Genomic DNA, 13,915 nt, shown 5'->3' on the forward strand with positions numbered 1-13,915 from the left:
TCTGTTTGTAAAAAAAAAAAAAAAAAAAAAAAAAAAAAAAACAGATAACTAAGCCCAAATCCAAGCATCTGATGTAAGGGGAAAAAGCATACAAACTTCAGGTCTCAGCAAACTGAGGGCCGAGGGAAATCCCATTCAGCCAGAACAAAAACTACTGACCAGCCCTGAGCATCCAGGAGCTGGAACACATCCCATATCTGTGTGGGCAAACATGCACTACCTCAGGTCGGACCTTCATGGACTCTTCCCCAAATGACTTTGCTGAAAAAATACTAAGGCTCTGCTTTGGCTATTCTTCACTACAACCACGGGTACCTTTCCCTCGGTTATGAAATTACTTTATAATGCCTTCATCTAATTTAAAAACCTTTATTGCTAAATGTGGTCATTTGAGCCAACTGGCCTGCCTGAGCTGCTGCCAGTGCAGTTATTTCCTCTGGTATCCTGGGCGCCACAAAAGCAAAGCATCAGATGAGAAATTCTAAGACTTTCCCCTCCTCTTGTTTACACTGCCATTCAGAGCCCAGCTGATCTCAGGCACTCACTACAGAGTGCCATCTCTCTCCATTGTAATCCGCACCTGGCTTTCACAGAGGATATACTTAGTGTGGCTGTTCCAATTGTAATTGTGGACAAGCTCCATTTCTAGATTACTATTAGCAAATTCAAAGAGTTATAAAGATACTTTGGCTTACTTATATTGCAAAGAGAATGAGTCATTTAAAGTAGGGAATGCTTTAGGATGAACTTGCAAATTAATTGGAGCTTATTTTGGAATGTGAATTGAGATGACTATATTTAGTTGTTTGCATTTACATGTACAAATTTTCAGAGATACTATAGTATACTACCTTAAAATAAGTTAACGCAAAAAGCATGTTCTTACACAATTCATCACTCCGGATGCTCATGGGGTCTCGAAGAAAACATTAGGAATTTTGTTTTCTATTTCTAACAATAGTAATGCTGACAAAATTTATTGGTTCATCAAATGTTATAGTATAAGTATATGAATTTATTTTTAATAAATTATCATTTTTGCATATATCAGTCAAACCACAAGGCCTAAATACTTGCAAACAAATGCATTATTAATTTAATTGTCACAGCCTATTTAGCTAACTTCTATTACTATTTGCTATAATATGCAATGCATTGGAGGGGAGAATCAAATTCAAAACACACAAAAAATAAACTGATTATACTGTCTTGAAAAAAATTAAAATATAGCAAGCTTGCAAAATTACAGCCAAGGCATTAATGTTTTAAATAGAAAAAATAAAATAAAATAAAGGTTTAACTTAATTTAGAGAACAGTTATGCCCAGAGTGATGGTTCAGCATGCTGATGAATAGTTTCTTTGCCTTCTAAAACCACTAAGAGAGAGAGGGAAGTGTAATTGGAAGGCAGGGACCTTGGGCACTTCCTGTGCTAGATTATGGCACTGAAATCCTAGCCTCCTCTGCTCACAAATATCTCTTGGAAAACTATATTATGTTACAATCCTGGCATTCCAAGTGTTCTATGTAGTGAGGGAGAGTACCATATAAACAGAGAATCCAAAGAAGTTTTCTAAAAAAAAAATTTTTTTTCATTAATTAATGAAAGAGAAAAGCAAAGGGAACCTGAAATGTGGGTAAAAAGGAGGCATCTGTGATAACCAGCCCTGGGACACGGCGGGCGTCTGTGTCTCTGTAACACGAAGCGAAGGAAAACACTATGCCTCGGCCCCAAATTAAGTTACTTGTAAATAGAGAAAACACTGATAAAGAGATTTTAAAGTTGGGGGGGGAGGAAGGCTACTAAGCACTGACGAATATGGCTGATGAGGCCTGAGGCTTCAGGGCAGTATAAGGAAGGGCATCACTATGAATGCCTTAACAGAGCACCGCAAACCGAGCATTTCCAGAGTTGCTGTGCAACTGAGGGGCCTGTCTGGCAGGACGGGAGGGGTGCGGAAACTCTATCTTGTCTTTCAGGAAGGTGCCCGTGCACACACCAGTACAAAGTGAGCTGTGAGTTTGAAAGATTTAAAAACTTCAGAAGTGGCCATGCTCACCTGGTAGCTGACATTGCTACATTTCAGTTCACCTAATATAATTAAGTGTGTGTGACGAAGGTAATTATGATACGGTAGCAAGAAAGAAGAAAACCTGGCAGTTGATGACAAAGTAATTGTAGTGTTATTTTTCATGACATGGCAACTGTAGTATTATTTTGGGGATGACACAAGATGTATTTCTCCTTTAATATCAGCAATGTACAAATCTACATTAAGAATTCAAAAATCTTATTGAAAATAACATCAACATAAAAATACTAATGAGAATAGTGTTCAGTTTTACATATTTACTTGTGCATATTCTAATGCACTTCCCCAGGTCAATTCTCTCCAACCGAACTCTTCTACTGCTTGCCAGTTGTTTCATAAATTCGAAGTTCCCAAAATCCTTTCAAATGTTTCCAGACTAACATTTTTATATTAAAATATGACATTAAATTTCTGGAGATGGATGGCATAAAATGATACTCAACAACAGTGTGCCACAAAGGCAAAATGTAATAAACTCACAGATAAAAATTACAGAAATCATCTCATAAAACAAAGCCTAAAATGAAAATATTTTAATGTGAAAAAAACAGTGAATGATGATTACCTTTCTTTTGGGGTGCCGACTCCATGCTTGCCCAGCAGATGAGTATTTAGGTGCTTCTTCATTACAAAAGCAACCCTAAAAAATAAATAAAAGTAATTATAAAATTTAAAAATGGCTCTCTGCTAGAAATTTATACCAAAGTATATAAAAATGACAAGCATGAATATAGAGATGTAACACAAAAATGTGTATTACCATGATACTCCTGTAAAATAGAAAGCCTGTACAGAGACTAGACACACCGTAATGTTGGAAAAGTCAAAGAAATAATGGACTCGGACTTGATTCAGTCATTTTCTTCTTTGGGTTTGCCATTAGTGACCAAAAATGAAAGCAATGATTCGAATGTCTGTTTTCACTGTCTCCACTGCCAGTTCAGAAGATGAAGCAGCACCTCAGCAAAAAACCCATGCCCCTCACCCATCACACACCTCAACCAGGGAACGAGTTTGAAAAATGTCATTTTATTTAATATTTAAAAGACTATAAAAGAGAACATGAATAGCTTTCAGAAAGTTTCCTTAAAAACATAGCAATAATTTGAAGAGATGTTTTTAAAAATGATATAAATGCTTACTGTGTCTGCAACTTGCATGTGCGTGCGCACACACACACACACAAATCACACTGAAGTGCCAAGAAGGTGTCAGCTGAAACAAACACAGATTACTGCCTGACATACTCCTTAATGTTACATACAACTCAGCTTACTTAGTTCAGTTTAGTGGGCACAGATGTGAACCGGACAGGAATCAGCAGCCAGTACATACACACCATTCTTCCACTGAGCACAGCACATCAATTTAATTACATCATGTGATTATTTAAAACAATTTAGATCTCATTCAGAACCATCAGACTAAAATGACTCTCTTGATAAGTGAAAAAAGAAAATTTACTGTTGTAACTTTTAGTGTAAAAGGGCTTGCAAACATTTTCGTTAATTATGTATTACAGCTGTCCTTCATAAAGTTAATTACTAATAGCTGAAAGGCAACAGAATCTATTTGCATATGTACATGAAAGGCATGACATATGCAAAAATATGATTTTAATTAGCATTCTATGATATGAGGGGCTACAAATCAAATTGGCATGTTATAAGATTCCTAACATTAAACACTGAATTCATCTGGACACGTCTGCCAATGGGCAAGGGGGGACTGCAAAGCACTGGGCCTCATGGAGACACTCCCGACAAAAGCCAAGAGCACAACAGTTCCTGAAAATGTAAATGCTTTTTTTCTTTTCACATCCGGCTTATTTTGTTTGTTTTCATGTAATATCGGTACACCTCAGCTTTAAAGCCAAAATGATATACTTGAAGCTTCCATTTTCTTAAATGACGGTGACTCCAATATTCAAATAACACTCTTATATAGACTGATAATTACCTTTGTTTTCTTTTATATATTAGGTAATAAGAACTATGGACAATACACACTTTATAACTCTAAATAAGTGGTCACACCATTAATCATCAAGATGGAAAGATAATTATCACATAGAAAAGATCAAACTGTGATCGTATTAAATGCTGAGCAAAGAAATAACAGTACAAGATATTCTATATTTGTTTCTGCTTGATTTGGACAAAATAAATAACATCTTTCATTTCCTTAAAAAAATACAGTACAGTAATAACAGTGGTCCATTTAAGTCATAACTCCCCTACTGTCCTCCATTTTACTATAATTAAAAAAACATAAAGCTAATAGCAAAGAGTAAAGGTTAAAGCCCAAAGTTGCACAGCACAGCTTATTTACATGACCAGGAATAATTTAAGAGACCTGAACTTAGAAACCACAGTGCAGTTTTAAATAGGAAAAAATTTTATTAATTAAAATATTTAAGTTTCAGAATTGTAGCAGAAATATTACACTGCACAAGGGGACACCTAAAGTAAATAGGGAGGGAGCATTTATCTAACAAAACAGTCTGACATCTGCTGAGTATCTCTAATGCTAAATATGTAGAGGAATAACAATTTTTTATTATTCTGGAGGAAAAACAATGGGAAAAGTTTATAATAACAAAATACAGTTCAATGAAGTTCAAACGTAAAATATTTTTGCATCCAAAATTTCACTAACATAAAAAATAAATAAAACTATTTCCTTCACCTTAAATCATATGTGCATTTAACTCACATATGTATTAATGTGTACTAACAATCTCTTATTACACAAGGAACAGTTTCAGGCAGGTGTGGTGCATGGATGAACAAAACAAATAAAAGTCCCTAACCTTAGAAAATGTAAAAAGTGGCGAGGGGGACAGACAAGGAAAAAAAAAGTAAAATGTACTGCATATTAGTAATAAGTGGTGGTTGAAAAACTAAAACAGAGAAGGAAGACAGGAAATATTGGTAAGGAGTTGAATTCTACACTTGGGTGGTTCACGCATGAGACTTGTGAGTAAAGAGGACTGGGCCAGGTAGGTGGGGCATGAGTTACACACTGCTCAAGCCATGCTGGATCCATAGGGAAGAGGGAGGGTTCAGGTCCCTAGATCTCCCTGTACACACCAGTCACACAGGTGCGTCATCTTGGCTGGATGGGAAGGTTTAGGGGAGAGTACAGTGTGAGAAACCAAAAAAACGATACCGTGATTACAGAGAATTAGATGTGAAAAGAGATGTGTTGAGGGTGCTTCTTTCCTTCCCCATCACCTCATTCTCATGGAAAATAAATAAATAAATGTATATATGTGTGTGTGTGTGTGTGTGTGTGTGTGTGTATTTTTGTTTGTTTGTTTAATGAAAATACAAAAGGAGAGGGGAAGGGTGAAGGTGTTTGGCATGCAAATAAGTAACAGCAACCCCAGCAGAAGAAAATGTGACTACAGAAACTGAGGCCCAGGTCACACAGCAGTGAACAGGTACCACAGAGTTGGAGCATAATCAAAGATGAAGTCCCAGCAGGTCAGAGAGGGGAGGGCTGGGCAGATACAAGTAAGAAGGAAAACCAAGGCAGGTCTCTGAAAACAGTGGTGTAATCAACCAAAAGGCAGCAAGGTCGGCTGGCAAAGGCTTCTTTGCACATAGGTGTGTGTGTGTGTGTGTGCGCATGCATGCCCAAAAATCCCAAGAGGAGAATGGAGGAGATGGAACTGTGGCATGTCCATCTCCCTGGGGAAAGGGATTTCTTGCTTTCTCTTTTACTGTCTCTCTGTGTCTCTATGGCTAGCATATGCACCATATGGCAAAAATATGAAAAGAAAACGAAGAAAAACGGATCTTTTTGCCATTTTGTTTAATGTGTTTTTTTTTCAGTTAATAAAGTATTATCATTCTGAAAATAACCTTAAATTCATCATTTTAGTTTTACAAGTTAATTTCAATGATAATAGTACACTTAGACGAATTCATGCACTCTGTGTGTTTCTCCAAGTAACTCCACAAAAGATCAAGAGCCAGTGCCGTAGGTCCATATCCTAGTCCGGGACACTCACGATCGTCGGGTTCTACAGCAAGTGGCACGAGCCTGCAGACTGCCACGGGTGGCAAACTCTTGACTTTTAGAACGAAAGAAAACTTATTTGTGTGAACTGACAAATATGTAAAAAAACTATGTGGCAATGTCTGCTTAGATTTTTAAATAGTGTACTCACGGCTGACACTAAAGTATTTGGTCATAAGGACATGACTCACTGAAGGAAATCAAACACAAATAATTTGAATAAACATCTAATGGCTATTTGTATAATGTGGGTAAACTATCATCAAAAACAGTTTCAGATGATACAAATACTGTGCTGACACTGAAGAACATAACATCAATGGTGTAAGAAACAGTATATGATGTGGACATGTGACAAACTAGGCTAAAAATTTTAAAATCTAAAAAGAACAAAAAGCCCTCAGCGAAAATCTGTGGAGGAGAGAAAATAATCGTATAAAAAGTTAATACCAAAATTACTTAATTTTTATATATTTTATTTCAGTTTTATTTGTATTTTGTTAACTTATTTTTCTTAGTTTTCTTACTTTCGAAACTTTAATATTTAAAAAAAGTGGAAAAGTCAATACATAAAATATGTGTATACACTTAAATGGGATTCACTGTTAAGGTTCTGTGACATTTTCTTGCTGGTTATCTATCTCACTAAAAATGTAGCATCAGTTCTTTTACTCTGCATTAAGACTCAGAACGTGAGTTACAGAGAGGATACTGTTCCCACGACGCCTGAGCACATGTCCTAAAAGACAGATATTCTCCTGCCCCGCGCACACTGCCATCACTCACAAATCAATGTAGACTCAACATCTCCAAAGTAGTCTATCTCTAAATCCTCCAATCATCCCCAAAATGTCTTTACTAGCTAAAAACAAAACTTTAAGCCAGGTACTATAGTTCAGATGTTCCCCCAACGTGTTGGGACATGAATATAGAACAGTCACAGTGTCCCAGGGGCCCTCTGTGGTGTACAAACTCACAAGGGCATGACGCCTACACCCCGCCCCTACGTGTCTGAGTTCTGGTGGGTTTACAACCAGAGGGAAGGAGACTAGAACAAGAGAGGACACCATGGATGCAGACCATGCCCTGCTCTGCTGAGTGCCCTGCCTTTCACCATCTCATGGTGCATCCAGATTATTCCAGTCAACAGAATCCTGAATTTGAAACAAACAAACAAACAAACAAACAAACAAACAAACAAAAAAACCTCTCTATTTTCTTTACAAATTACCCAGTCTCGGATATTCCACTAGTAACAACAATAAGAGATCAATACCAGGGTCCAAAAAAATGTACTCTCTGGGGCCAGTCTGTGGCATGGTGTGTTAAGTCAACACCACATGGATAACTGGGCGCTTGTGCCTGGAAACCAGTGGCTTGAAAAATACATGAATATTTAAAAACACACAAATGCCCAAAGTCTTCCCTCTCATCTCATTACCTTCCAAGAGCACTTTATGTGAACTACTGGATATCCATTTTATATAAACTACTGGATATCCACTTTATATGAACTACTGGATATCCACTTTAATACCTTATTTTATAACAGATTGCCATAACTATGCTTTGTCACATTCCCAGTAGCCCCCAAATTGGCCGATGCAGATCCTTTACGGCTGGTGCTCGTTCCCCTGGGATATTACCCCTCTCAAGAGGAGCTTGTCTGAGCTCTTATTTTCTAACACACTCATTACGTGGCTGTCCCATAACTGACGTCAGTCTTGATTTCTTGGAGTAGGTAGTGATATTCGTAATGCAAGATTTGGGTGCTAACTAATTAAGCTATTCGTAATGCAAGATTTGGGTGCTAACTAATTAAGCTATTGGAATATCAAGGAGTTTTATCGTCTCCAATACAAAAATAAATAAATACCACATAGTGGAAAGCAATGGAGACATACACAAAGCTCAACTATAACGGCAATATTTGTACATGAATGATCACTACAACAGTCGCCGTATCTTTTCATTATTCTAAAATATTTTGTAATAAATGTTCAAGGCCATCCCCATAGGCTGATGGTTAAGGGAAGCCATATCCCACATGTTTAACAGTGGTTCAAGTCCCAGTCTGGAAGCTTGAGAAACACGTCAGGCATGAGTACATGCCCAATATCCAAACAGGATAGAGAAATGGAGGAGAAACGATTCCAGCTCAACCATGCCCCATTGAAGAATGCTTTCTTCCACTCTCTGTCTCTGGCAAGCATATGTATCCTTTGGCAATTAAAAAATAAAATCAATAACATTTTCAATAATTAAATAAATACGTAAATAAATCACATTTCATCTGTTATAGTAAAGTTTTACACTCAAACAATTCTTTTTGTGGACCGTAAATGTAAGTGAATGATTTATTGCTGCTTTCAGAAATTCCCTGATAACTTGCTTATAGTGTTGGTTCCCCTAAACCACCTGGAGTCACTCCCACCTCTCGCTATGGTTGTTCAAGTTCTTCACCTATCTTTCAAAGGTAATGATACCTTTATTCAGACACACTCTTACTTCGAAAATATAATTCATTTCCTGGGCTTTGAGCAGAACTTCTTTGTGGTTGAATTTAAAGACCCTATGGCCTTTTCCAAGGCGCTTTTCTTGTCAAAAGTGACAATATCTTAAAACATACTCAACACCGAATGAGACATAATCATTCCTCACTAATGATCGCTTGCAGACTTTCCTAATTCTACCAAGTGCACCATCATCCTGATACTTTCGAATTTATTAATCTTATACTCATGCTCGTAAATCATCATCACCCTGCACATTTCTGCCTACCAAAACCTTTTGACTGTCATTCTGCTGTAATTAAACTGGTTCAGACCACTGAGTGTGAGAACCGTCCCTTCACGGAGTCTCTCCTACAGTGTGTCCCACACACCACCACCACAGGACCCTCCGGAACACATGCTCACGCTGTAGATCGGCCCATAAACCTACTACACTTCCTTTCTGAACTGGGTAAAGCGCCAATGTTCAGCAAATGCAATCATTCTGCACCAGTTACTCTGAGGCTGGAATACCACCTCAATAAAGATCTGAAATGGGGGCCAGCAGATGGCAAAGTGGTAACATCACTGGACTCACACATGGCCGAGTGTTGACAGGGTCCTGGACCAGGTGGCTTGAAAATCATACCGGGCGAGTGTGCACACAGACCCAAGATCCCAGGAAGGGAATGCAGGAGGAGGACTGTGGCATGGCCATCCTCCTGAGGGGTTTTCGCACTTTACCTCTCACTTTCTCTGTGTGTGTGAGCCCTAAGGGGAAAACCTCTTAAAAAAAAAAAAAGAATCTGAAATGAAAGCCAAAAAGTTACATTCCAAATAAAATGTGAGATGGACCCAAATGATCACCAGCAGTGGCTCGATTCTGGTGAAATAGCATGCATCGGCGATAAGCACGGAAAATTACTCATGACGTGGCAGGTTTACTTACTCATTCAATTTATTTATTTTTGAGAGATTTTTGCTCTAGGGAGAGTGCATTCACCAGTCAGAGAGAAAGAGAGACAGAGTGATAAAAGCAAGAAATCACGTCCCCGGGGGGATGGCCATGCTGCAATTCTTCTTCTTCCTTCTCCTTTCAGGATCTTAAGCACGTGTACACATGCACCTTGCATGAGTTTCAAGCCTCCAGGTATGGGGCTCGAACTACGGTAGGCCATATGGGAGTCCAGCAACATAACTATCATGCCATATGCTGGTCCCAACATGGCAGATTTAAAAGAGAGATAAAGTATTACATGCAACACAATCTCATTTACATACTTGTGTTTTGTATTCTCACAAATATACATACACGAATGAGGAATCGTTAAAAAAAATTAATGGAAAAAAGGAATTACAGTGTAAGTCTATGTTCGTGCAATAATTTTTGAAACTCCACACACAGTTTTTTCAGAATGCAGATTTTCCATGCAGTTTTTAAAGAGGCTTGTATATATGAACAGAAGCAAATACCACCCAAATTTATGAGGAGTCCAGTTTAACATAATTTATGTGCTTCTCTTCGTACAATAAGGAAAATTTATGATCTAAGAAAGCAAGAGATAACATGATGCTTGCCAGTTTATGCAGCACATGTGCGTCCCTCTCTCAGTGGCTCCCCACAACCGCATCAGGACTCAGATCACACTGGCAACTCAACCTGAGAGAGGAGGGAACCGAGTTCAGAGAAGGTAAGCGACTTCAAATTTGCCAAGAAAACGCAGCAAAGGAGTTGAAAATGCAAAAGCCAGATTCATCTGGATGACCTTCATGCAGCACTCTCTCCACACTCCCACATCTCCTAACTAAGGAAAGACTATAGCCTTGTGGAATAGAAAAGTAAATGTACAGAAATAAAACTGTTCACAAAACTATCGTACTATATTAAAAACTTTTCTAAATTAATATGAAGTTTTCAAAGTAGATTGGCAAACACAGAAATTGATAAAGAATAGAGGACTTAAAAATTTTACTATAATTAGAAAAGTACCCTTTTTTTTTTTTTAGTTTTTTTCTTTTATAGGAGGGGAGGCTATAGGGCCCAAGCACTCAACAGAGAGAAACAGAGACAGGAAAAGTGAGAAATGACCCCCCAGGACAGATGACCATGCCTCAATTCCTTCTCCTCCATTTTCTGATCAGGATTTGGGCATGCAAACAGACGTGTCTGGCCTGATTTTCAAGTCACTAGGTCTGTGACTCGAACCACAGTCTGCCATGTGGGAGTCCAGTGCGTTAACCACTACACCACCTGCTGTGACCAGTGTATATAAAATTTAAGAACTAAGTATGTAGGGACCAGCAGATGCCATAAAGTTTGCATCACTGGACTCTCACATAGTCAACCACGGTTCGAGTCCCAGACCTGGTGGCTTAAAACTCAAGCCCAGCACATGTGTGCATGCCCAAAATCCCAGGAGGAGAATGAAGAAGAAGGGATTACAGTGTGGCCATTCCCCCAGGGGAAGATTTCTCACTTTCCCCTCTCTGACTCTCTCCAGCAAGCTCATGCATTAGATGGCCAAAACCTTAATAAATAAATAGATAGATAGATAGATAGATAGATAGATAGATAGATAGATAGATAGATAGACAGACAGACAGACAGATAGATAAGTAAGTAAGTAAGTAAGTAAGTAAGTAAGTAAGTAAAGAAGGAAGGCAGGCAGGCAGCCTGCCAGCCAGCCAAGCACAGTTTATAAAACTGATTGAAAATGAGATAAACTCTCTTTCCAAGAGATTTCAGTAACAAACTCTGCCGCTTCAGTGGCAGAACCACTTTTCAATAATGAACCACTCTTCTGTATGTGGCAAGAGCGGGATCTGTTAATGTCAGAAATTACCCTTTGAAATGAGCTAAACAAAAAACTCTCTAAGGAAGACATACGAGCAACCAAAAAGCATATCCTCGAGGAAATACTCAACATCCCTCATCATAAGGGAGATGCAGATTAAAACCACAATGAGATACCACTTACCCCCTGTCAGGTTGGCAAAGATTAAAAATACACAAAGTGGTGAGTGTTGGTGGGGTTGTGGTGAAAAGAGACCTCTCCTGCATTGTTAGTGGGAATGTAAATTGATCCAGGCACTGTGGAGAACAATATGGAGGTTCCTCAAAGACCTACAAGTAGAACTACCATATGATCCAGCAATTCCACTCCTGGTTATCTACCCAAAAGACAAGAGAATGCTCAGTCAGAAAAGTACTTGCACGTCAATGTTTATTATGGCATTATTTACAATTGCTAAGACATTGAACCAACCCAAACGTTCAAAGAAAGATAAATGGATTGAAAAAAGTGTGGCACATATACTCTATGGAATAATATTTAGCCATCGGAAAAAAAAAAAAAAGTAAGATCCTGGCATCTGATAGAAAGTAGTCGAATATGGAAGATTCATTGCTGACTGAAGCAAGCCAGGCTATGAAAAGACACACTGTATGTCTCCACTTAATACATACCGACTGTCGGCACCCTGGTAGAGACTGAAAGATCGGAGGACATAAAAGCAGTGAAAATAGTTATGGACACAGCAGACAGTGTGGCAGGAGAGTGGGAGAGAGAAAGCACATGGGGAGAGAAATCAGGAAGAAAAATAGAGATGCAAGACATTTGTGGGACACAAAAATGGTTTATTACCTGTTGATGATAACATGTACAATATTCTCAACTGGACTGGTCTAAGGTGTATTTCATGTTAGGTAAATTCTCTTTACAAGCCAAAAGACGTATAGCTATCAAATGTTTTTTAAAAATAATAAAAAAAAGAAAGAAAGAAAGAAATTAGCCTGAGAATGGAACATACTGACATGGTCAATAGGAATGAAAATATATAACCAGATGTGCTTCATATATTGGGTTCTTGGAAAAGTCATGACACATTTTTGCATTAAAAAACAAAGAAAATATGCGTCATGACTTTTATGATGACCCAATAGAAGCTATGCCATGAAAGAATATCTCTGAGGTTCCCCTGCAGCCAGTGCCACCCACGAGCTTTTAGAGCAAAAGATGGAATCAAAGGACACTGGGCTGAATCTGGGCCTGACCCAGGACTAGACAGGAGCATTACCTCCCCCCTCCCCAGGTCTGCTGTGAGGGATCAAATGGCATGCCATACAGCAAGGCTTGCTGCTGCTCGGCCTGCAGCACAGAAAACCCTCCAAATCTGTGAGCTGACTTCACAGCATTGTTCCGCTACTAACAATGGCAGGAGACTTCAGGACAGGAGGGAGGAGAGGGCACAGCTCACACAGGGCTTTGAACTGGTGAACTAGACTCTGAATCTAACGTTCATCCTTCCAGGATTGGAGACTTTCCTTACAGGGTCATGCAAGTATTCAAAATAAACAGAAATAAAATGGTACCATATTAGAGAAGGTACCATTTTAGAGAGAGAATACCATAGTGAAATAGGGTAATAAATGTGTAACATGGATCATTAGATGAAAGACCCCAACTGTAATACATACATGCTACTGTATTATTAACTTTAATCTGCAAATAAAAAAATGGAGACATACTGTAGTTAAAAGTAGCAATAGTTATAGAAAAATATACATACATGCGGTACACAGAAGCCCAGAGCACAATGCCTAGAGAAATATCTAAGAAATGAAGATCTCAGGACCAGCAGTTAGTGTAATGGCTATGTCACTGAACTCCCATGCAGCAGACCGCAGTCTGAGTTTTGGACCCGGTGACTTGAACTCATGCCAGCCGTGTGTGCATGCTTGCCCAGGATCCCAAGAGGAGAATGGAGGAGAAGGGACTGTGGTGTGGCCATCCCCCTTGGGGGAGGGGGGGTGATTTCTCACTTTCTATCTCTGTGTCTCTCTCTTTCTGGCAAGTGCATACACCCTATAGCAAAAACCTCTCCAAAAAAGAAAAATAAATGTAGGTCTCAATAAGTGACTGCTATTAATAAATTAAGCCTCTCTTCCTATCCAAGCATATAATTCTAGTATTGTCCTTATTGATCGAATGTGCAGGAGTTAAAATATACAAGGATGTTTATGTCAAGTAATAAAACACAAATCAATAAAACTACCAAAAACGGGATCACTGCTCTTACAAATAATTTGTCTTCAGATTTCTTGCCTGATGTTTTATGTAAATTGACAGTAACGGAGAATGCACAGTGTCGGAGTGGGAGTGGGGACCAACCAGATTCCACCCTGAGAGGGAACTCGGAATGGCTAAGCTCACACAGCCAGCGCTCCACACGCGACCTGACATTAAGGGACTATTCCTGGGCAACTTGCAACACGGACTTGCAGTGCGAGCACGGGCTGCCTAAT

The 13,915-nt window shown here is 38.8% G+C and overlaps 1 protein-coding gene across 2 annotated transcripts in view; it reads right to left on the reverse strand.

Annotated features, from left to right (window-relative positions):
* The window catches only part of ZNF407 (zinc finger protein 407), a 553,482-nt gene that overhangs the window by 313,071 nt on the left and 226,496 nt on the right, over positions 1-13,915 (reverse strand). For both annotated transcript variants that reach the window (XM_006168115.3, XM_027768125.1), the window contains exon 4: positions 2,658-2,732. In XM_006168115.3, the coding sequence (XP_006168177.1) occupies positions 2,658-2,732 (75 nt within the window). The remainder of the gene's footprint in view (positions 1-2,657; positions 2,733-13,915) is intronic.

Source organism: Tupaia chinensis, unplaced genomic scaffold (assembly GCF_000334495.1).
Source record: "Tupaia chinensis unplaced genomic scaffold, TupChi_1.0 Scaffold145592_1, whole genome shotgun sequence".
In the NCBI taxonomy this organism is placed as follows: Eukaryota; Metazoa; Chordata; class Mammalia; order Scandentia; family Tupaiidae; genus Tupaia; species Tupaia belangeri.